This window comes from Accipiter gentilis, chromosome 34 (genome assembly GCF_929443795.1).
Source record: "Accipiter gentilis chromosome 34, bAccGen1.1, whole genome shotgun sequence".
NCBI lineage: Eukaryota > Metazoa > Chordata > Aves > Accipitriformes > Accipitridae > Astur > Astur gentilis.
This window is the reverse complement of record NC_064913.1, coordinates 3,047,867-3,073,313: the sequence shown is the minus strand read 5'-3', so window position 1 is coordinate 3,073,313 and position 25,447 is coordinate 3,047,867. Positions and strand designations below refer to the sequence as shown.

The 25,447-nt window shown below is 42.9% G+C and overlaps 1 protein-coding gene across 2 annotated transcripts in view; it reads left to right on the top strand.

Moving 5' to 3' along the window:
- Window positions 1-25,447, top strand: part of PTPRR (protein tyrosine phosphatase receptor type R) — a 155,398-nt gene that overhangs the window by 83,790 nt on the left and 46,161 nt on the right. For both annotated transcript variants that reach the window (XM_049792027.1, XM_049792028.1), the window contains 2 exons: window positions 3,384-3,494; window positions 11,101-11,363. In XM_049792027.1, the coding sequence (XP_049647984.1) occupies window positions 3,384-3,494; window positions 11,101-11,363 (374 nt within the window). The remainder of the gene's footprint in view (window positions 1-3,383; window positions 3,495-11,100; window positions 11,364-25,447) is intronic.

Sequence of the window (25,447 nt, the reverse complement as noted above, 5' to 3'; positions counted from 1 at the left end):
AACACTGGGGGATGATGCTCTTGGTGATGTCCATGATGATGAGCCTTTCTCCCTGTAGCCAGGTTTGCTCTGGGACCTGAAAGTACCTGAGCTACTGGAACTCCTGTGCCGTCCCACCTGCTCTGGTTTTCCCCTGCCTTTATCAGCTGTGGCTTTTTGCACCTTAGTTTGAGTTTATCTTCCTTCCCTCTGGTGGCAGTGCTACATTCCCACTCCTCAAAAACTATCCGAAAGTCTTAGTGGATTCTCAGGCAGGAGAAGGTTCCCAACTGAGTGAGAGAAATGCAGAGGAACATCAGTCAACTAAGATGCAGCACATCTCCGTGCAGGACACTCATTGCCCGTGGTTGTGGACAGAAGTCCTCTCTTTTTTGCTTTTTTCCCTAGCATTTGGCCATCCTGCGAGCTTGTTTCCTGGGCGTCAACAATATGTAGTGAGTGTGGCAGTTGCCATCCCTCTTATCAGTTCTTCCAGACCAAGGAACAAAGTTCTGAATGAGCAGCACTGATGTTTCAGAAAGCAATTCCTTATCGTGGGCGTGGGATGACTCAGTTACTGTGGGTCACAGCCTCTTCTGTCATTAGGGAGCAGCTTAAGCAATGATTCTCCTGTCCTGCAGTTAGATCCGAGGGAGAGATTTCCTTGGTTAGGTGAAGGTACTACTAAAGTGTTTCAAAATGGGGTGTCAGATATGTTTAAATTGTGGCGTACATTTTTTTCCCCCCTTTTTACAGCATTTGTTGATATTCTTTGAACTTTATTTTTAGAAAGTCAAATCAGGGAAAGATGCATCCTGAACACATGTACCATTAGACAGACATCATGGAGATTAATTCTCTTAGACTCAGTTATGTATACAATGTCTATTATAAAATATTTTAAAAGTTTTGTGACACTGATGAATTACACTTAACTTAAGACTCGCACCCATTGAGTCAAAAATTCCTATTAGATCTTCATTTACTTTCTAGCGTATTTGTCCTTTCAGCGAAGAGGTACAAAACTCCCCCATTTCCTCACAAAAGGTCAGCACGGCCGATTCTCCTTCAGCTCCTGCTTTTTATCTAGATTTACTCCTGAGAAGTCTGAAACACTGGAAAACCATCAGGTAACCCACCCAGGGTCAAACACTTAGTTCATAGCTAATGGGCCAGAGCTGCAGCTGCTGCTGTCGCCGTGGGATTCCTATGGATCTCAACAGGAGCGGTCCTGAGCGCGGAGCAGCTGCAGATTCGGGCTCTGAGCCAGTACTGGGACCCGAGTCCTGTGCCGTGAGCGTGGCAGAATAACCTCGCTGTGCTGAGGTAGCAGATTGCACGGGGAGCTGCAGCCCGTTAGAGTGGCAACACTGTTTGAATTCATCTAGGAACAATTTTTGCAGAAATATCTGGCAGGATTTCCAGTTTATCTTTGAAAGCCCTTTTTTTTAAGTTGCTCACTTAACACCAGACTGACACTTATAAACCTTGTTAAACTGTCAATACCTGCAATACTTTTAAGCCCGGATCATGAAACGCTGTGTGATTATGTACACACATACAAATACACTAATTTTACAAGGTCTCTTTCTGTAGTTTAGAAGAAGGAGGCAAAGGATTTCCATTCTGGTTCCTAGAGCTATGACTTCCAAAGAAAACTCTTCTTTATTATGCTTTCAGTTCTAAAGCAGTCAAGTTGCAATTATATACATGCATTTATTTTAGCAAGCAAGTCTCTGTAAATTAACCATACTACCAAATCCTTCTCTAAATGTTCACATTTTGTGGCAGTGTGATCTGTGAATTGTCTTGGATCTGCACTGACTTGAATCTGCATTTTCCTGGCCCTTTTCAAAGCAAGCGAGGCACAAACCTGTGCTGAAAGGAGGACCATGAAACCTATGTTGGGATCCAGCATGGAGCAGGTTTTTGGCAGCTTGTCTTCTCTTCCCCAGGCCATGATCTCCTCCTTCTCAGCAAGCTTTTCCCCATGCATTCAACCTCATCAGGACTTTTTACGTTTGGGAGACTGATGGACACAAGGAGTTTGCCTGATGTATTAACCGTTCGAAAGAGCAGGCTAATGGGTGGCTAAGCAGACTTTGGAGCATGAAGTACCCATGTAAAGTGCTAGAGGGTCCTTGCAGTTACACAGGTCTGGTGAGCAGCCACTCATCTTTAAATGGAGGAACTCCTTCCTCTGTGGAAAACTCCCAGTCCTCTTACACAACGTCCCCAGAGTGGAAGAAAGGCTACCTTGAGATGGGAAGAGAACTCATTAGTTAAATGAGAGATTTAATTAAAGCCATTAGGGAATTCCAGCAGAAGGGAAACACCAAGACCTTGAACATTTATGGTGGAAACAAGAATTTAAGAAAGTCGTTTTTACTCAGTCTGAGTAAATACGCAATTGAGAAGAGAAAAGCAAGTAGCTGAAAATTGGGAGAGCAATGTCTACTGACCTGCAGTCGCGGAAACACAAGATGACATACTTTATTCTAAATAATATACTGCAGTTAGACTGCGGGTACATGTACCCTGTTTCTAGTACCAAATCTCTATTTGGAAACATAGTGAAATTCTGGTAATTTAATAGCCCAACCAAGTCCCCACGCTGCAATAAAGCCAAAAATAAATGCTTTTACAATTACTATTATTTCATAATCCCCAGGAGTTCCCCAGCAGTGCTGGAAATTTTAGTGTGCACAGCTGTTTTAGAAATGTACTATCAGCAGGAACCCAAAGATAATGAGATTACTTTAAGCATCATCAGAATTATAGATAGACGGGTAACGAGATTACTTTCAGCATAACCAGAACTTTTTACGTAGGCGCGTGTGTGCGCGTGTGTGTACTCTAAAGGTGACGGTGTCAGGGCTTCCCGGCTCACAGAGGCAAACCGGCAAGTCACCTGCTCTTTGCTCCTGTGTCAAGTGTAAACAGTCCCGAGGCCGGTGCGTGGGTGCCGGGGACGGCGATAAGCGCTGGGAAGAAAGAGGCAGGGCGAGGGGTTCCCGCAGCCCACGCTGGAGCGCTGCTGCCCTTTCACCCGACGAGCCGGGGAGTTTCCAAGAACGAGCGCGGGTCTTGTTTGCTTTACCTTCAACCGCCCCGTGAGTCCTGCTGGAGGATTGATTATCTCGGCGGCCACGGAGAAGGATTTGGATCATCTCGCGTGGCGTTAGGACCCCTGGGTCTCAGGCAGACACAGGGAGTGCAGGTGGGGTGCCTGGCCGAGGTGGGTATGCAAACAGCAGCGTTCGAAGCGAGCGCCATAGAGTGTGGGATGTGGGTTGTGACAAAGCTGAGGAGGGTGATTAATGCCTGACGAGAGCTATTTAATCTGCGCACGCTACTGTGTAACTTTTTTTCTCTTCCTCTTTCTGTTTTATTGCTTAAAAAAGAAAAATGTTTTGCAAGGCCAGCATGAAGCTGACAAAATCTGGAGCAAAGAAGGATTTTATGCGGTTGTCATATTTCTCAGCATCTTTGTCATTCTAGTAACTTGTTTAATGGTAAGTTTCCTTTTTACCTTTTTTTTGCTGTTCTTTACTTCATGCTTTTCTCAGTCTGAAGGATAGTCACACATTCTTTACATGACGGGTGTTTTCTCAAAGCTATTAAAGACTCAGCTACAAGGTAAGAGTTGGTCGCTCTCATAATGCTGTGAAGGGAAACTTTGAAGAACCACATTTCTTGATATATTTTGAGTCCAATTGAAGACTGTAACCGGGAGGAAGCTGAAGAAATAAATAATGGGCTCTTAAATCTGCAGAGTAACTGTACAGTGACTTGAGCGGTGACTTCTCGACCTTCTTACTAAGGTCCCAAGATCCCTGAAGTCATGCTAGCTGCCCGTATTTCAGTTTTATTGGATAGTAAAAACAACACCACGTCGATACAATATTGTCAATGCACAGTTGTTAGAGTGGGTGTCGGTATTCACGTATCGAATATACAAATTTTAAACTGAAATAACTAGTAAGTACGTAAAGGAGAGATCACATTTTTGAACAACTTTGCCATTCATGTTGTATGAGTTCACTGGCCAGGTTTCTGGGCGTTAGACATACTTATAATATGCTGAATATGAGATGTGCAAGGGTCACACGGAAGATGAACAACACTGCACCACCACTGACTTCCATAGGGTAATTTCTGCATTTTTTCCAGTGTTGCATCTCACATGTTTTCCTTCTCTGAATTGTATAATTCTTCTGTGGGGCATAAATAGAAGGGTTTACTGAATTCTATGACAATTCTCAGCATTTATGAACACATAGTATCTTGGAGTCTTTTGAGATATTTTTCTTTCAAACACATTTAATGTTCTTTAACTGAGATGGATTTCCCACCTACAACCTTAAGGTGGAAAGAATGTTTAAACTGAATATATGAATAAACAATCATATTTATAACAAAATCTTATTTAAGATTTTGAAGTCTCCCTAAGATTTGAAAAGCACTTAATTTTCTCACAAAAATTGTTGCTTTATATGATTTCTACTTCCTAGTCATCTCCATTTCTCCATGCCATCTCACTCAAAAATAGGAGGGTAACTCTAGAAGTACTAACTTACTCAAACTTTTTACTTCGGAGAAGCAGACATTTTGGTCGCTACTGACTGTTTAACTGGAAGGGTATAGAAAATGCTGTCTGTCCTTGTCCTGGTACTACACAATATTTTCATTAATTATTTGGAATGCGTAGATGGTATTGGGAATTGTAGGCATTGTGGAGGACAGTATCAGAACTGAAAATATTCTTAAGGTGCTGGAGAAAAGATGGGAAGTAACAATGCTGCTTGGCAGGGACAGGAGCTCTAATTGTGCATCAATACGATGTAGGAAGTACGTGGCAAAGCAACAGTTCTGTAGGAAAGGCTCCAGCAGTACCGCAGAGCACATACTGAATTAAATTAGGAACATCACATTGTTCCAAAAAAATACACTTGCCCTGGGATGTAAAATGAGGATATGATCTCTAAGATTTGCATTCAGCTTGGCTCTGGTAATAATTTGGTTATAGTATCGTGTCTTACTCATTCTCTGTGGTCTCTTTTGGGTACCACGCTTGTGAAAAATGTCAGGCAGTTATAGTAGGGAGGAGATACAAGAGTGATCAGAGATACCGAAGACATGAAATAATTTGGTTTATTTATGACAGAGAAAAGGAGAGCAAGGAGAAACATGATAGTTCTCAAACATGGAAATATTTCAAAGGCTGTGGTAAGGAAGAAGATAATACTTTCTCCACTGGGGATAGGACAAGAAACGCATTTTTTGAAAGGGTGATTTGGCTGACTCATTAGAAAGAACTTTGTTATTGCATGGGTGACTAGACATCTGTCAGGAATAGTTTGGGTGTAGCTGATCTGGAGTTAGGGCAGAGGTAAATACTGGTAGACTCCTTGAACTCCCTTCCAGATGGATTTACTGTGATGCTGTGGTCTTTTCTACAGGCATTCCCCTTTCGGTCCCCTCCCAGGTCCAACCTGTACCTTTACTTGTGCTTTACGTGTGCAGGCTGTGTAAACGGACACTGTCTCAGATTTTGCCAGGACCTGCTGATACACAGAGTATGTGCAATCTCTGAAGCTAACAAAGGGCTCACACTGGTTTTCATCCCACTTTACGTGTGTCAGAGCGGCAGATTTATGAGAAGCAGGAATTCAGTATTTCAGATTTCAGCCATTGCAGCCTCTCAGACCATTCAGCTTTGGCGTTAGGGCTCGTCCTAAGGAGCTTTGGCTGTAGCAACCATGAGAGCCCCAAAAGGCAGCCTCTTTTTTAAAGCTCCAGGGTAGGCATCTATTTGTCCATAGGTAGTTATTTGCAGTTTAGAGGGTCCAAAAGCAGAAAGCTTAGCCCGCATCTGTAGATAACTTGGAAGTGTCCTTTAAAGTGTGGAGCAGAAAGTACTTTAAGTGATGGTCATGATGATCAGCCGTGCTCCGTGTAAGGCAGCGGAATGGTCGGTGTTACTGCTTTGTTCTGTGTACTTTCTAACAGAAATTGTAAAACAGCAGCCTTGTCCCTTAATTGGGTTTTACAAATCATGATGCTTCCCTGCGCTGAGAGCACACGATGCATTAACAGCTTTTAGGCTTCTTCATGCTTCCCGGAATTTAACGAATATCTGGCCTCTATACATAAAAATCTACAGTGCAGAGTATTGCTAAACAGTGTAAGATAGCAGCACATGCGCTAAATTTGGACTTGTAAATTGTACATCTGAGATCATGTCAGGTATTTACTCAGCTAGTCCTTGCTGTCGTGGTATGGGAACCTCTTGCATCCCAGGAGCGATAATTTAAAAGCCAATGTGGTGCAATTTTGGTGCAACTAATGCCACTGTTTACTAAAATGTTGCCATTCCTGCTGTTTATGAAAACATTACTAAAATTGCATTTTATTCATAAGAATCCTATGATTCAGGTTATTACCAGCTTCAAAATTATTCTGCCCCCAACTAGCTTATGACTCTCCAGGGTTTACCACCTGCTGCATTGATGGACCCATGCTTGGGTTTCAACAATGCAATCAAGGGTTTATCCTCTTTGCCATTCCCATGCAAGCACAGTACAACTCCTGGACCAGCACAAAGTTCCTCGCAAATAAGTAGAGTTCTGCCAACGAATCTATTAATTAGCCAGATTCTCATTGTATGTGGAAGCCAACAGACAGCTCGTTGCTATCCTCTTCACAGGCTGATGGGAACCTCCACTGGGAACACTGTACATCATTTATCAAGTTTGGCAAGCAAAGTGCTAAGTAAGAATAAATATTTTTAGCACTCCTTCGTGTAAAACAGGTCTCTATTTTTTATTTTACATAGAAAGAGAAATAACCGAGCCATCACCAAATTTACTAAATAACACAATATTTGACAGTGGGTTAAATTATTTGCTATCCTATTTCTTACTAATTTTGCCTGTTTTAATAAACCAGTATGTTTGCATATCTTTTTTTTTTTTTTTAAATATGTATGTACAAGTATCTCTTGAGTGATTTGGAAGTATCGCCTTCAGATTATGAAATATTTGTAGCTAGTTGTGATAAGAGGGTTTCCTAAATGTTTTTCTTTTTCCCACTAAAAAAACCAAAAAGTAGGATTTTTTTTTATTTAAAATAATTAAAGACATGAACTTTGAGCCACCTGACCTGTCCCTGCTTGCAGCAGGGGGGTTGGACTTGGTGATCTTTAAAGGTCCTTTCTGACTCAAACTATTCTATGAATCTATGATTCCATGAATTTTTCCTTGTCAACAAATTGTGAGGATCTAAATTTTTACTACTGTCTCTAGTGTTTTATGAGTTATGAACAGTTATTTCATGTTTTGGGGAGATAGTTACTTAAATGATAAATATTTTTTTCAGCTTTATGATTGTATTTTGGAATTTCTTTAACAAGAAGGATATTGAATAACAAAAAATGCTTCCAGCATCAAATTTTCACATGACCTATCTCTTGTTCTTAAACTTATGAGTTTCAGGATTCATAAAGTGGTGCAGGACTTCTGAAAGCACTTTGATTATAGAATATGTACCACTAACTAATATCGGCCTATCAACTTCAACTTCTGCCAGTTTAAAGATTTAAATCAAAATTAACAGTATGTATTTTTATCCTACTGCAAGAGTGCTTAAGCCAATTTGAAATTAAGGGGTTTGTCTGTAAACCAGCCCTAGATTGTCTGAATTCTTTTATTCTGCTTCTATAGAACTTTTTATAGTGTGTTCAAATCATGGTATCCAAATGCCTCCCAGTAACGCATCTAACACCTGTCATATTTCTGTTCTTTCATCCCTTCCTCGGGGTTTGAGGGAAATTTTGTTAGCCAATTCTTCTCATGTATATGCATGTATGATAGTGCTGCTCATGCAGAAATACACACACAGCCTCACACACATGTCGGTAAGTATTTGTTAGAGAGAACGCTTTTGATTAGAGTGAACTGTCTTAATTTCCACGGTTTCTGGGAGATTTTACTATACAGTCCTGGGTGACCTAAATATCTCTAGGCAGATGAGTTTTCCTATCGCTGCTCCACATAACCATTGCCAAGATCTTTGTTCTGGAGACACAGTTATCTCATTGGGATTTCCTGTCGATCTCTGAAGATGAATAAAAGCAGTTTCCACTGGTATTTTGAATGGGTAGTGTCGTGGTTTAAGCCCAGCCAGGAACTAGGCACCATGCAGCCGCTCAATCACTCCCCCCAACCCACCCGAGTGGGGTGGGGAGAATTGGAAAAAAAGTAAAACTTGGGGGTTGAAATAAGAATGATTTAATAACTAAAGTAAAATAAAATTTAATACTACTACTAATAAAATATAATAATAGTAAAGAAAAGGATTATAATAAAATAAAATAAAAGGAAGAAAGAAAGAAAGAAAGAAAGAAAGAACAAGAAAACCCCAAGTGATGCACAGTGCAATTGCTCACCACCCGCTGACTGATGCCCGAGCAGCGATCGGCCCCTCCAGACCCACTCCCCCCAGTTTATATACTGGGCACGACGTCCTACGGTATGGACTATCCCTTCGGCCAGTTGGGGTCAGCTCTCCTGGCCGTGCTCCCTCCCAGCTTCTTGTGCCCCTGCTCGCTGGCAGAGCATGGGAAACTGAAAAATCCCGAATTTAGGATAAGCGCTACTTGGCAACAACTACAATATCAGCGTGTTATCAACATTACTCTCACACTAAATCCAAACCACACTGTACCAGCTACTAGGAGGAAAATTAACACTATCCCAGCCAAACCCAGGACAGGTAGGTAGGAGGTACTGACCAAGCTAGGGTGTAACTTCTCAGCTTTCCTTTGCAGAAATCTGAGCAGAAATATAAAGAGGTAATGTCATGCTGTCAGCACCCTGTCATTCTTGCATATAAGCTCAGTCAAAGAGGAGGCAGAAGGAAGAGTTATTTTCCTTTTGGACTGTGGCTTTGAACCCTAGGCTTAATATATGAAAATATTACAGGTGTCCCGCCTTGTGTGTCCTGGAAAATAGTGCTTCATGTTGTTCAGTTGCTCCATGCTTCTTGATTATCCTCACAATGAATCTTCTGGGGTATCAGCAAAACTTTTCCTAATTTAAGGGCTTCATATCTGTTTCCGTCCATACTGACAGATGTGTTTAAACTGATTTGAAATATGAGTACGACTAAGTTGTTCCCTTTGCAGAGCTTGGTGATTGGGTTGTTCACTGTCTTTTTGTCCATTTCTGTTTGTTTGACTTTTATCTGGAATTCATTAAAAACATGATGGCCCTGACCATGCTTTCTGAGGAAAGTGTATTAGCTCTTAGATCGATTGTGGTTCTTTAGCTTTTTTTCAGCTTCTGCTGGTGGCAGGCTCTCTTTTTTCCTAGGGTCTAATAATAGAGTATTAAAAAGGACATGAAATAATACTCGTCCAGGTTTTTGAAAGTCAAAAACATAATTCCCTGAGTCTCCATGGGACAAAACTATGTCAAAAATATATCAGTGACAAGAAGGTAAGGTTAATGCTGTCATGACAGTGAATGGCTGAGCTGTGTATCTGTGGGTTACCAGAAAAAAATGAGACCAAAGCAATCACTGGAAGAAAAGAGGGTTAAAATAATTCAAGCCTCTGTTTCCTCTTTACTGCTACCTGTGTCCTTGCTTCACAGTAGGGCTGGTGTTTTTCTGCAGAATGATGGCAAAGAGCAGCTTATCTTATCCATGCAATTTAATTCTAAACTCTTGTGAATGAACAGATGGTTTACGTAGCTAAGTCTTGTTTAATGGGTGTATTGCTAATGACATTAGGTCAGTTCCCAGCTAAACCTCTAATGCTAATCCTTGAAAAAACAAACCCATCAGATATACCCAGTCTTCACTGGAAAGCTCAGGAGTGATAGACCTTTATGCGGTGCTAGTGGGGCAACAGCTGTCAAAGAGCTTCTGACTTGCAGGGGAAAAATGCTTTGGTCTAGGCTTTGTCTTTAGGGCTTTGCAGACCAGGGTTCAATTCGAATGTTTTACGGCGACCGATAAAGCAGAGTAGAAGGTATAAGGGTGTCTGCAGACACTTTCAAAAAGCTGGGTAAGTGCCTTTCACCCGCCTCCACACACAGTACTCACAATAGTAATTCTCCTAAGTTTCATAGGTTGTAAGGCACATTTTGAAAATGGCAGAACTACGGCTCAGAAATTGTTTTTTGCGTTCCTCTCAAGAGAGAGAAGACGTGTTAAATAGGCATAGCACAGGTTCCTCTGGAGTGACATTGCTGAGCACACGCTGCCCGTCAGCCCTCGCCAGGCCGGTGTACAGCAACGTCAGTGTGGAGTTCGGTGGAAGAGGATTGATATAACTTCTGAAAAGCTTTTGCTGCAGATGCCTGACATCCAAGTTCATAAGCAATAGGTGGGCAGAGAATCCTGGCATTACAGTATGTTCAGACGCCAGTGGCTTGGTAATTGTAAAACACACTTTTCTGGACGGATAGCTTCATAGGCCGCGCATCACATCAGATTTATTCCAGAACAGGTTATGTTTCTCTGAGGAGACTGAGGGATATCCTTATCCTGAGGAGTATTTCAGAGTAGTAGCAGCCTACCATTACAAAGGTGGCCTTGTAAAGTTACTCTGTTCAACCATCAGCTCCATGCAAAATGTGTAAGAGCTTTTAAGAACATCTGCTCTAAAACAAATCGAGGCTGCTATAATTAGAGGCATGTACCTGAATATATCATGAGCATCTATTTTATTTTATGCCATTGTCTCTCTTGTGTTAAAATTCTTACGATTTTTTCTGCAATTACTCTGTTTATCAGTATTTCCTTCTTCACAGTGTCTTTTGTAACTGTTTTCCATTCTATGTTATTTACCCCTTTAATAATACAACTGATGGCATTACAAATAATTACTGGCTCACAATGAGAACTGTTAAAATCCCTGCTGCCCACGTGTACACACTGTGGTTTATGTAATGGAAATATTTATCCCGTTGTGGGAAACGCCGAGTAACACAACTTGTGGCTTACCTTCTAGGAATGAAAGCCACGTATAGCAATCTCATCCAGCGTTTGTGTTACTTTCCTTGCCTTGTTTACCAGGGACTTGATATTGCGCTTTCCTCTTTATTTCTGTAGGTTCTGTACAGATTAAAGGAGAAGATCCAGTGGTCACTGAGACAAGAGAAGGAAAAGAAGCAGGAGATCCACCTCTCGCCCCTTCCCCTGCAGACATCTCAGTCCGAGTATAAGACCACGAACAGCATGGTCCAGCCTGGACAGGCTCCAAAGGTTGTCAATGTTGTAGTGGACCCTCAAGGCCAGTGTGTTCCTGAGCTCAAACCTCCTCTGTGTGCCAGTCCGTCTCCTTTCAGAATGAAACCTGTGGGACTCCAGGAAAGGTAGGATGACGCCCGGCGCGTTCAGCATTTATTCTGCTTTGTTATACTCACGCTGCATGATTTCATATGTGTCGCTTCTGTCAATGAATGGGAGACTTTGCCATACGGACATCTGAGAAGTGGGATTTTGGTGTGTTAATATCTACCTCATGGGTATTCTCTCCTTTCCTTTTCTTTTCATATGAGCAAAGGTCCAGAAGTTTGGGCTGAGATTAACTGCAGTACTGGAATTCTTTTTGCTAAGTTGTATCTTCCACTTCCCAACAATTACTCCAAAGAAATAATTTTTCATTTTCCATTGATTTTTGCCTTTTTGATCCTGGAGTTCCTGGCAGAGGGCACAAGGGCTGGTTATGTTTTGTCAGCAAAGGACATTCTCATTGTCAGGGAGTCCGTAGCACATGGGAAACTCAGAAGGGAGAAATATTTACACCAACTGACTGCATTACCAATCTCATACCATGTTTCCATTATCACCTTTAGATAATTTTTCTTCTTAAATCCAGCCTCCCATAATGATCAGGATACAGTCTAAGGTCTACAGGCTTTACAAAAAAGATAAATAAGTGATTAGTAATGAAACCGACCCTTGTGTGCAGCAACTCAGAAATACTTGGTCACCAAACCTCACCACTCATTCTGCCTTTCAAAAACTGGGCCAGTGCTCTTTTTATAAAACTAGTTATTATTCCCACAGGAGAATGCACACTGACATCTGTCTCTCCTCTGCTAGAAACCTATATAATTTTCTTGCCTGATGGCTGCAGGCCGCTTTCATAAAGCATCAGTGCTCTGAATAACTAACGTAGCATGTAGCCGTGCAACTGAACTCTTCTACCCCGGCACAGACGGTAAATGAAAGAACAGACGCCACGCAGATATGATGGGGAAATCAGAATGAAAAGGAGACCAAATGGAGCCTCATCTGTGAGGACTCTCGGAGTTGAGCAGTAACCCTCGTTCAGCTTGAACCACGGGATTTCAATGACAGAGATTTTATCAATGGCTATATGAGCCACAGACAGAGCTAAGGGAGGGGGATTGATTCTTCCATGAGTAAAAGATTCTTTCAGCATCTTTTTTCAGCATCTTATGACAGGCAGAGCTGTCATAAAATAAGTGGTGGTATCACTGCAGCTAAAAAAATAAGGAATGGAGGAAACAAGTAAGTATGAAAGTTGCTCTCATTCCACAAGGGCCTAGAAGTAGAGCACCTGAGCATGGGGATCACATAGCTAGTTTATAATACCTGGTACCTAACATAGCATGTGTAATAGTTGAGAGGGAGTAGGGTGAAGGAATTTGTAGAGGGAGTTTATACTTAAGGATCGGGGAAGAAATTTTTCCATTGCTCAGACAAAGAAAATAAAAAACTCTTGATCTAGAATCTTTACTTCCACCACCACAGATAGGAACTCAGCATTTAATACTCCTAAACCAAATTTCATCCTTTGGAAGGACAAAGTTCTGGGTCAGATGTGTCAAAATGGAGAGCTGAGATACAAAGAGGAAACTAAACCTGGTGTTTGATCAAATAAACCAGGCATTTTAGCTTTTTTACTAAGGAAAAAGAAGTTGAAGGAACTTAGCACTTCAGTTTCTAATGTAAAAGAACACCAATAGGCCATTGTGAAAAAGTGAAAACAATTGTGATAATATCCCATTCTGCAGTTCTTTTTGTCATGTTTAACACAGTTACATTTTATTAGTCCAAGCCCACTTCTAAGAAAGCGGTTTAAGGTTCTTTCAAGCTCAGTGATACGGACGTCTGGGGATGTGAGGGGGAGAACGTTAGGGAATAGGTTGTCTTCTCTTCCTCTGAAATAAGCAGCTATTTTTGTATAGATTTCTTTTTTTATTTACTATACCCTGTACTATGAACAAATTTTCACACATTTTGACACACACAGAAGCATTGGAGGCAAAAAGTAATACTGCAGCAACACATTTTGCCTCAGACATCATCCAGTGACCAGGTACGTGGACAGTTTAAAACCCCTTTCCACCTTTCTGCCCCACAACAACCTTGCACTAGGCAACCGTGGGCCATCCTCATGACACATTGGAGCCGTGGACCTTGCAGCATGGGTCTGCACCCTGCAAGCAGCACGCTGTGCACACACCAGTCTGCTTGCAGCCCTTTTTCTGACAGTACAGAGTTGGATCAAGCCTGGAGGTCCCCTCCTGCCCATAGCCACAGCTCGGGGGCACCCATTCAGTAATGTTTGCTACCCAGATTTTGGGTTCTGCCAGTGGAAGAAGCTCTTGGCAGGCTAGTGGGGATATGGGAACTCCTTGACAAACTTAGCATCGAGATTCCTTTGGCCAGGTGGCTTGACAATGGTTCCTGAGCAGTATTTTCTAACTATCCAGACTCCCTGGTTTGATTCCTTAAGTGTGATCCACAGTCATGAAATGCCTCATATGATCCAGCCCAAATGGTATCTCTTGAAAGAGAAATCGATGGACCATGGGCCAAACCAGGGAGTGAGCCAACCGCTGTGCCTAGCCATCTAGATGAGAAGTTTGTGGCAGTATCTCTGAAGGATGGGACAGAAGGGCGGATGATGCCTGCCTCTAAAGTTCCCCCTGCTCTGCACACTAGGTGCTGCTTTGTGGAGCACACCTAAATGCAAAAATACAGTGGAACTGAGTTTTCACAAAGCACCGCATGAGCACAGCAGCATCTGCTCCTCTGGACCTTTCCATTTGCAGTAGGAGTAGCATTGGCTGTGTCCTGGTTTCAGCTGGGATAGAGTTAATTTTCTTTCTAGTAGCAGGTATAGTGTTATATTTTGGATTTAGTGTGAGAAGAATGTTGGTAACACACTGATGTTTTCGGTTGTTGCTCAGTCGTGTTTATACCAAGTGAAGGATTTTTCAGCTTCTCATGCCCAGCCAGCAAGAAAGCTGGAGGGGAACAAGGAGTTGGGAGGGGACACAGCCAGGACAGCTGACCCAAACTGGCCACTGGGGTATTCTGTACCGTGTGACATCATGTCCAGTATATAAACTGGGGGGAGTGAGCCTGGGGGGAGATAGCTGCTCAGAGACTAACTGGGCATCAGTTGGTGAGTGGTGAGCAATTGCATTGTGCATCACTTGTTTTGTATATTTACTACTACTATTATTATTATTATTATTATTATTATTATTCCCTTCCTTTTCTGTCCTGTTAAACTGTCTTTATCTCAACCCACAAGTTTTACTTTTTTTTCTTATTCTCTCCCCCATCCCACTTGGGGAGGGACCAAGCAAGTGGCAGCGTGAGGCTTAACTACTGGCTGGGGTTAAACCACGACAGGCTGGTACAGAGGCAGACAAATTGTTAATTGACAACCGCCCATAGATCAAAATGTTTCTGGGAGTTTTTCCAGCTTCTTAAAATGTATTTTGCTTCTGAATACCGGAGCCAAGTCCACATACGTTTGTTTCTGCGTGTTGGGAAAGGCTCTTAGTCAGCTCTTTCCCTAAGACACAGCTCCCCCAGCAGATTAGGCACCATTTGCACTATCCCACGTGCAGAACGCCGCAGATGATTTTTCTGTGTCAGTACACACCCCGGTGCTTGGTGCCTCGCTGAATGCAGTTGGGAGGGGGTCTGGGTGCAGGGTGGGTGACATTGAGAGCTGGTAGGTGGCACTGCCACCCCCCCCAAAGCCCTTACATCTGGAGTCGAGGTGGCATCTGCATTTTTTATTCTTTGGCTGTAGCTCTTGGAGGAGGGAAGGTGGTCACATAGTCAGGATGGTGACTGGCCCAGCGGCACCAGGAGGGGAGTTATTTTCCTGGATAGTGGTTGGGGATGTGCGCCCATGGGTGGTGTGTGGCTGGGGAAGGGATGGAGCGGTGGTGGCCAAGAGCGGAGGAGGGACCGACAGGTACGGAGGGGAGAGGGCTGTTAGAACAAAGAGGCACTGACCCCTTTCTGTTACAATCAATCATAGAATCATAGAATCGTTTAGGCTGGAAATGAACTTTAAGATCATTGAGTCCAACCGTCAACCCAACACCGCCGTGCCCACCAAACCATGTCCTGAAATGATAGATGCTGGGGCAGGCAGGTGAAGGGTCGTCTTCAGAGCCTCCTGGCATCCTCCGGATCGGTCAGTACAGAATGCTTCAAAGTTGCTCTCTTCTGGTGTTGTCACAACTGCTGCTCTTTTGCAGCAAAGACCTTCTCCATCGGCAACCCACACAGAGCCGTTACTGACCAAAGGAGCGGGAGAGCTCATGTTCTGCCGTGGGTGTCTTCAGTGATGAACTGTCACAATATCAGAGTGCCGATGCCTGAGTTTAGGACATAAATGATCCTTTTCTCTTCTGTGAGCATATCCACAAGTATTGCATCAGTGTTTCTTTTTCTACTTAGGCTTTTATAGGTCTATACAAATAAGATAGATAGGATTTTCCTTCAGCAGGGTAAGGCTTCTTTTTATTCTGCTGGTTGGCTAAAAATTCATCTTGATATAAATGGTCCCAGCCAAAATCAGAATCTGGTGAAGTGGGATGTGATGTTTTAAATTTCATTCTGACATGTCAAGCATTGAAAATTCTTAGTACGAGCAGTAAGTTTTTAAAACACAAGTATGGTGGGGATATAAACATAAATATAAAAGCTACCACACCAGTACAGTATTTACTTGTTTTACAACTGGATTTACTTTTCCTCCAGCCACTGCTGCTGTGAGTTTTAGTTCCAGTATTATTTCTGACTAGGACAACTGTATGTCAACTAACTAGTGCACAATATACTGTTTTGTTCAAATTAGTTACTATCTATCTAGCATGCAAAAGTACATGGAAGAAAAGAAGATGTGGAAAATAGCTCTTCTACTCTGTATGTTAAAAACAAACAGTGCTTTGGAAAGTATTCTCAAGCTTTTGTATTCCATCCTAGCCACAAAGACCTAAAACTGTGGCTATTACATCTAAATAATCAGTGGGGAAAATAGCAGCACCATGTTTTCTCAGTCTGTTACATATTCATTGGAAATTCTGTCTAAAAGGGAGAGCTCCTCATACTCACAAATCAGGATGCTAGGGGTATGCAGGACTCTCATTCAGACCAAGTAACATTTTACATGTTCTTCGTGCTATTTTTTTTTCTATGCAAATAAATACCAGAGAGTGGAGAATATAATAGGAAAGAAGTTTGGCAAATAGAGCAAAAACCTGGCAGATAAGTGAAATAATAAAATATTTTAAAAATGTGAAATAAAAGAATTCTATAACGGTATGGAAGCACTGCTGGAACACAGGAAAACAGAAGATACTCTGTGAAAGGGAAGGCAGGCAACACCAGCGTGAGCAAAACTGGAGGGGAGAGGGCAGCTCACTGACATCATGCAACGTATGCTGTGCAACCAAGTCTGCAACCTCTAGAGAAGATCTGTAGGCATCAGAATAGAGAATAGTAGGGGGGAAATCACCTAAATCAATGTCAAGTGTAACTCCCTACAATCATAACAGATAGGACCAAATCTTGGCTTGAACTCTGAGTGCGAGAACCATGTGTGATGTTACTTTTCCCCACAAAGCACAGCAATACTATAAAAACCCTATGCCACAGTTAATACACTGTAACCAGTGGAATTTCTCTTAGCATCCTAAAGATGCCTGTAAATTGACAGCGGAATTCTTTTCTCCAGTTCTAGGAAGTGTTCAGTGGACATACAATGACTATAACTCACTGTAAATATCATGAAATAAAAGTTAAAATAATGTGCGTTATAAAGCTGCTAAATGCTCCCCTCTGTCCACTTCCTTATAAGAAGAGTAAAAGAGATATTCTGATGGAAAAGAAAGGCAATGTATTGTTAAATAATTTTAAAAAAAATGTATTCAGATAACCCATAGTAGTCTGTGGAACTCACTGCCAAAAGATAAAGTTTGAATCAGGAACGTATTAGCAAGAGGTACTCACACATACAGTCACACAAAAAATGAGAGCAATTATTGTTCTCTGCCTTTGGCGTCCTTCCTCAGAAATATCTTGTATTTGACATCTTTACAGAGAAAACTGTGAACAGTTTGGGCTTCAGTTTGGAGGTGGAAGAAAATTCCTGTGTTAATATTGATAACTATTCTCTTTTATCAGTTATTCTTCATAGACGCACAAATTAAACTATTGTTCCAGTCACCTGTACAATTTCCGTGCCCTGTCAATTGCCATTAGAATGACAAATGCTGTGGATGACAATCACTAACTGTAATACCTATTCTCCTGGTGTTAGTCAAGCAGTATCCGTTAAAATGAATCATTATCTTAACAATACTGTATACCAAATAAAAACTCGTCAGAAATGTTGGAACCAGGGTAAAAAACCTGATGTGCTCTTTGCTTCATTAATATAACTGCAGCTGCATCTCAGGATATCACCGTTAAACCAAATCTCCGCTCTAATAGATGAGAAAAATTCCCAACAATTCTCTCTGGTTCTGTTCTGAGTTTTAGATCACAGAGCACAGTTGCTGCAAATATAATTATGGTGTTGCTGATCTGTTATCTTTATACAAAACCGTCCATTGTGAGTAATCATTTCAAGTAATGCTCAGAGGGTAGCACCTTGCAGTTGGACTACTGTAAACATGCCAGTTTTTGTAGTTTATGACACAAGCATGGGAACTTAATATATTTACAGGAAGGGGCCTTGAATTTCCTGGCTAAAATATACTAGCTTTGCATAGATTTGGAGGATAAATTTACCCTATTGTGTGGAGCTGAATATGCTTTCTGCATTCTTAATTTAAATCCTAGGGATTGTTTTCAGGAAAATGTCAGTGTAATTGTTCAAAGCACAGCTATGTGCCAACATCGAAGTACTAGCTGGAGAACGATTTTACGGTGATATCCTATCAGAAGGAATTTGCAAAGCACCAGGGACCAGTAAACTGAGTTTGAGGTGGTAGGCAGGAATTTTTGCGCTCCGGTCCGTCTCTGCCACCGACTCATTAGAGCACTTTGGATGGATGTGGCACGTAAACCTCCTCCGGCCGCACTGCTAACCACTGGAGTGAGACCGGCTGGCTGGCGCGTCTGTCTGAAGAGACGCAGCGAAGATGAGAACTTAACCTGAAGTACAGTAAAAGTCCTACACGCTACTATTTGTCCACATCCTTTAAGAAGAGTGAGAGAATACGATAAAAAAACAAACCACTTTCTGAAGGACCCTGAAAATGCGTTTCTCTTGCTTGGCAGACCTCTCAGCTATATTCTGTCCTGGTCTGTAAGATGCACTAATAACTTCAATACACCCAAAACCACTTATTGCACCGAGGCCAGCTAGCAGAGAGTCGTTTGTGTCCATACTGCCAAGCTCCCTTTACCTCCGAAAGAGCGGGGGCTGGATGCAGACTGCCTACTGGGAACGGTTTGTGCATGTGCTGGTTCCCAAACCGTGCCAGTGAATTGCTTTGGAGCCCTCTTGTTGGCGAAGGCTAAAACCAAGCCAGGGCTGCGAGGCTTGAAACGCAGCAGTATCGATTACCGAGTTTCAGTGCCTGGGATCGTTTCCTGGCGCTGTTTAATTTCTTTTTCTAGATGCAGCTCGCACACGACGAAGTGCGCAGCTAGGGTAGCAGCTGACGTGAGGGGAGCAGTCCTGGCTGTGGGCAGCTGATTATGGGCTGTGCCTTTTAATAACGCTCCTTTTGGCGCAGGCTGTGCCCCCAGCCTGGCACCCTGGCATCCCTCCTCCTCCTCCTCGGGCCACCTCAACTACCTGGAAGGGCACACACCGGGACTGCTGGCGCCTGCACCTTGGGTAAGGGCAAGGGCTGAGAACCTGGGCTACCGAGGTGGGAGTAAGTAACGGCGAACGTGAAGTGGGGTCCAGCCCTGAGGGTCTCCTGCTCAGTGCCCGAGAGGTCTGGTTTGGATTCATGACTAGAGAGAGAATAATGCTTTACCTCCAACTTGCATTTGTGTAACAACGTCTCTGTTCGTGCACAGTCACTCTGAAAACTTTTTGCAAGCGCTGGACCCCTGAGTTGCACGAACGTCAGTTCTGTCCAACCCATTACAGACGTCTTTGCTTATCTGCAGCGTAGGAAGAGGGCAGGAATGTGAATTGTCCCCTTTCTCTGGAGGGGAAGTGAACTCAGGCACCAGCCTAACAAAGACCCTTTAAAAGCCATATTTTAACTATTTGACTCCAGGCTGGTTGAGAAGGTGTTTTGGTTGTGGTTAGAGCTCTTTGAAGCAAAACTCTGTGGGAGTTATGATCTAAATAAATAGTTGCAAATAACTATGTACCATGGCCCAAACTTACAGCCACGGTCCCTATGTCTCTAGAACCTCTTGCAAATTCCTTCAGATTAGCATGGGCAGGCGGTACATTACCACTCCTAGCTCCATCTCTGCTTTAAATTGTCCCGCATCCCTTTTTTTTTCCTCTTGCAAAGAACTAAAAGCTCTTCAAGGCACGTGACATTCTTTCCTGGGAGTGGATAATTCAGGCAAATTAACCCACCCTCATTTGGAGAAATTCTTCTGGTGCAGCTTCGTAGTCCTCTTCTCTGAGATGCTGGGGAGTGTTCCTTTTAGCACGCAACGCATGCCTACCCTTGGTTTTGCCTTTACCATCTTGTGAGGTTTAGTCAGGAATTTTGTAATAATTTTATTGTATTCCCAGGTCTCTTATCTGGCGTTTATTCTTGTTACTCCAGTTGCTACTGGTTTTAGCTTGTACACAGGAAACCGCGGTGCCAATCAGTGTAGTTCCCAAGGTGACAGGAAACCCTGTTTGGTCGGATGTTGATTGTGCTTGTCTTTACTGCTCCACCCATCGCATTTTCTTCCTTTTTGGCTTAAGTTGAGACAAATTAATCAGTGGCCGCCATCTGGTAGACAGTTTTGGTGGGTTTGCAGTGATTCGTCCAGCCGATCTTTTGAAAAGTAACGCACAGCACAAGAAACCGAGGGGAAATATCCATGTTAATATTTAAATGACTCTCAGGCCTCGGATCAGACGAGTCATTGTTGCCCTGGGCACATGAGTAATTTGAGATGTGTGAGTAATCCCCTTGTCTTGTCCAGCAGCGGGTTTGGGTTTTTAAGCGCCGTTTGGTCAGAGGGTGAAACTCCGACGCAGCTTTCCAGTGGCTGATTTCCTCGGCTCCTCTCTGCCTCCGCTTCGTTTCTGTGGTCGACCATCGCAGGCAGGGTTTCTGTAACCGCTGTCCTAATGTGCAGGCAGAGTGGGACATCTGGGAAAGCGAGGAGATGCACATTAGCTAAACTTGAACGCTCCAAGTATCTCAACTCAGCCCGTAGCAGGATGTGTCCACCTGTGACATTTACAACCAAATATATCGCCTTTTCACATCAGCAGGTTGGAAATGCCGTGCTAAGGGACAAAGAGAAGGGAACCAGTTTCAGTATGAGATTGGGTAAGCAGGATGAGGTGCATTGCATCGCGTGAGTCCTTGACTAGAACCCCCAGGTACTGATTTCAGTAAAATAAACAACTGATGTGGAAGCGAACATCCCTAGCAGATATACAGGGGTTTGAAATTTACGGGAAAGGTTGATTTTTCAGCTTTGGGGGCTTTATAGAAGTCTCCTTGAATTCTCCTGTTAATGTCTGAAAAAGGCCAATGCCTCAAATTAAAACAGAAATATTCACCTTTCCTCTTGTTTTGAAATGTATTTCTCACTGATCACGCTATTCCTTCTGGCTAACTCTTCTGCAGGGCAGCCTAAAGCTGAATTTTAGCTGCTCAGTTCCCCTTAATTTAAAACATTAGGAACAGACACAGAACACAGCTAAAGAAAGAAAAGAAAAACATCAAAGCACGTCCAAACCTGCACTATAAAATATCCAAGAATGTCTTTGAATTGCAGGAAGCCATGGACTGGACAGTACTTACTAAGCATCTAGCTTATATTGTAGCCATCAGTTTAATATTCCAGGCCATGAATCTCTTCTCTGAATGCAATCATAATTCATTTTATTTCTGTGCATTGTCAGGAGAACACTTACAAATTATGACAGTTGACTAATCATACTGCTTCTTTTCAGAAAAAAACAGTTCTGGAAATTCAGCAAATATCTCTTACGCAGTCAGAGGTAGTATGTACAGAAAGCTTAACATTGCTAGCTAGCAGAAAAGTCCTTTGTTTGCAAATACACCTTTCCTCAAAGAATACTGCATGTAAATCTGCGGGTCAGACTATTTCTCAGCTCTTGTGGGAAATTCTCTTTAGCATTTTTATCAATATAGTACCCAAGAGCCTCGGTCACAGATCAGGATCCCTCTGTGCAAGGCTCCGTATACCCACAAAAATGAAATGATCCTCTATCCAAAAAACTTACAGTCTCAACATCAGACAAGGTGGTAGATGCGTACAGACAATCAGGCAAGCCTCAGGAAATGCAGACGCGGTAGCATCATGGCAGAGATGAGGATGCCCAGGGTATGCCATGAGAATGGCTCAGCCCTAGAAATACTGCCCAGAGGCAGTAGCTGATTTCATACGACACTGACATTTCAGCCAGGTTCTCGCCGGAGTTGTTTGTCTGCTTTCATACCATCAGATCCAAGCGGATGCATCAGTTTGGTTTGACTTTGAACCTTCTCTGAGTATGGCCAACACGTTTCCGAAGCTCTTACTGTTTTCATAGTAAGGCAAGTGAGACATTAATTGGTTAAGTGACTGATCCAAGTTGATATTGCAAATCAGTGCCCTGTCTTCACAAAATACCTGGACTCTTGAACCCTTCATTCTGTTCTCTAACTGGTGGAGTCTGTAAGAAGCTACAACAGTGGTATTTCTTTCTGGGACAGGGACTTCCCTTATGTTCCCTATCCAAGAACATACTTTTGATGCTTAACAAACTGTGTGTATTGTTGTTATTAATTTGTGGTATCTATAATTATCCCGGTTATGCTAATACTGTGATTTGATAACAGGAGCAAAACAGAACACAGCGACTTCAACTGACCGCTCGAGTATGCGATAAGCATCAGAAGGGGAAGTACTGTATATAATTCCCACACAGAAAAATGTCGTTAAGTACAATGTTTCTCTAGGGAACTGGGTCCCGATGCTTCGGGATGGCCAATAGCAGCTCCCTGGAAAGCCGCGCTGCCAGCGAGAGGTGGGGCCGGTGCTGGGCAGGAGGCTGCGGACCCTGCCCCTCTGCCAGGGCTGGCGCTTCCACTTCCCACCGTCCCCCTGGCAGCCACATCTCCCGTCTCTGAGATGTCTCAAATCCTTCCTGAGTTGTAGCAAATTGCACCGGAGGGCTGCTGCATAGTCCAGAGGCTTTCCGTTCCTTTCCCTGGATGTGATAGTGGACGTCACAGCCTAGCCTTACAACAAATGATGGAAAACAATCAGAACGGCAGGAAAGCACACAACAGCTAATAAATCCAATTTGCATGGTCTCGTTTCACTTTAGCCTCTATTTAGCTTGGTTTGCCTCAGTGGATTTATAGAGGTAGCTGGGAAGAGAATTTGGCCCGCAGAGCACAATACTGAATAGGTTTGCGAAAGAAGGCGGCATTGTGAAAAGCAGAAAGCTGGTACTGTAATTAATCCCAAAGGCAATCCTCTGGCTACAGAGAATGCATTTGCAATTTACTGATAAGATTAGAATAAAATAAATGTTTTCTGCTTCATCACAAGGATTCTCCCAAATGTAGATGGCCTAAATACCCCTCTAGTCCCCATGTCTAGTGTTCGTTACTGCCTGGCTCCCAGCTACGGAGCTCATTGTCCTGGGACAGTGCCGAGGTCAGAAGGTGGGCTAAGAAAGCTGTCTGAAGGAAAAATCACAGAGGACACCAGACTCAAAGGTATGGAAGCAAGCTTTGGTTCAGGATGTTCCTAAACTACAGATTGCCAGAAGCTGGAGGGCATACTAAAAATAACAGTGTTAATTAAGTAATCAGTAATTCCTGCTTGATTTGGTCTTGCATTCTTTCCCTAAACCTCCTCTTGCTGGCCATTGTTCAAAACAGGATACTGGTCAACCTTTGGTCTTACCTAGTACACCAAATTTACGTTCATATTTCTGTATCACTCCCTTCAATGTATGTTAATCTAACCCGTGTTACATCATTAGCTGCGTGGAGCCCTGTGTGTTGAGAGTGTTTGCACTGAGATAGATGGGGTGGAGGTCGGGCCGGGAGGCAGTTTGGTTTATCTTTCAGATACGACTTCTCCCTTCTTTTTATTTCATAATGCAATGTGCGTTTAGAGGAGCACTGCTTTTATCAGAGCCCTCACATTTCCCTCCTCTATTCAAATTCACAGAAGTGAATTGAAATCAAGTGATTTAAGTTCCTTCATGCCGTGAATCCTTTGCTAATAGAGAACTATGAATCTGAGGCAATTATAATTATTTCACTCTGAAATTTCCAATCTGTGCTGACTCATTGATGCTGCGTATGAGGAAGAGTAGATCCAGAAAGCCTTCGCTCTGGCCCCTGCTTTCATCTCTGGGCGCAGGTACAGATGCATTTCGCTTCTCTAGAGCCCAGCCTACGCACTCCCCTATAGGAACGTCCCTGCTGAAGGCAGGCAGTGGCCAGGGCCGTGGCCTTCAAGGGATCTGCTGAGCTCCGTGGAAAGGAGCTCCAGGTCACTCACCTGCCGGTTCCTCATCAGCCGCTCAGCCCTCAATGGGGCTGTACAGCTTGGCAATAGCTCTTTTAAAGGTCTAACTAATCTCTGAAGTGCAAGATAAAGTACACCTTGGTATGCAGACATTTACAGCTGTCTTTTAAAAGCATTTGAGCATTGCTCCATTTCAAGTTACAAGCCTAAGTGGATTTCCTAAACTTCATTTTCAAAGGGAATCCAGGCGCTCCGCACATTAATATACTTGTTTGAGCAAGCCTTCCCCTAGCAAGCAAGGCTGGCAAGCCAGACTACTACAGTGAATCAAGAAGAAAAAGCTGGGAAGAGAAAGGTTTATATACCTGGCTTAGGTGTCACCTCTGGAAACTTGAGAAACAGCTAAATGGGAGACCTAAGGGCACATGCGTGGTTCCTGTCTCTAAGAGCCTAAATCCCATCAACTCATAGTATAAATTAAGCACGTAAGTCACTCTGGAAAGGGGACTGTTTCTTCCAAAGTGTATGAGCTAAAAGGATTTCTGGTCTGTACGGGCAGCCTCGGATGCTTTGTCGGCTGCGAGCGGTGCGGTTTTGCCGGCTCCCTTTACAGAAGTCCACAGATGGCGCAGCTCGGTTGAGCAATGCTGTGGGTCTGGAGGTTTTACATTCTTCAGGAACTGCTGCTGCTCAGTAATTTCTTCAAAGTGCACTAACAATTCATTTGTCTGCTTGGAAATCTTCTGTGTGACACTTGCAGTAGTTTAAAGATAGCGAAGACCAAGTCAAATAAACAAGGAATGTGCTTTTTTATTATCTTAAGGTTGACAGGGTGTAGTAAGCGCCTCTTTTCCCAGATGTTCCTTCCTGTCTTTCCCAAATGGCAAACTCACCAGGAAAGAACTCATTGTACTGATTAGTCTTCAAGTCACAATAAAAAATAATTTTCTCTTACTGATACTGTCTGAAGATACTGCCCAATTACATTAAGAATACTCCTACCCATGTCTTTTTCCAGGTCAGCTGGTTTTGGTTGAAGACCCAAAAGAGTATTGAAGGACATTAATGTGTGAATAGATTATATATTTGCTTGTTTGGATTTAAGGGTTTTAGATTACATTCCTTAGATGAGCAGCAGGTGCAGCATGAAGGTAGAGTTTGTGTTTAAGAGATTAATTAGTATGGAATACATGAAGCTAAATGGAAAAAAAAACCCAACCAAAACCAACACAAACTTTTTTTTCATCTAAAAGCTGAAAAACCTAAGATCAGTCCATTACTTATTTGTTTGCCATAGGGCTGACCGACTAAATAGTAAAAAATCTCAGTTAACCAATCTTAAAAAAACACTTCCTAGAAGCTATTGCTGTAGTGTTGCACCTCTCCGTTCTCATTTATTAGATCCGTTCTCTTAGATAGGCGATGGTTCTCTGAATACTGCAGGCGAGCACCCTCTGGGCATGCTGTAGTGCTCAGCAAAGGAGTGAGGCTTGCGTGTGCTGGCAAAAGTGATCAG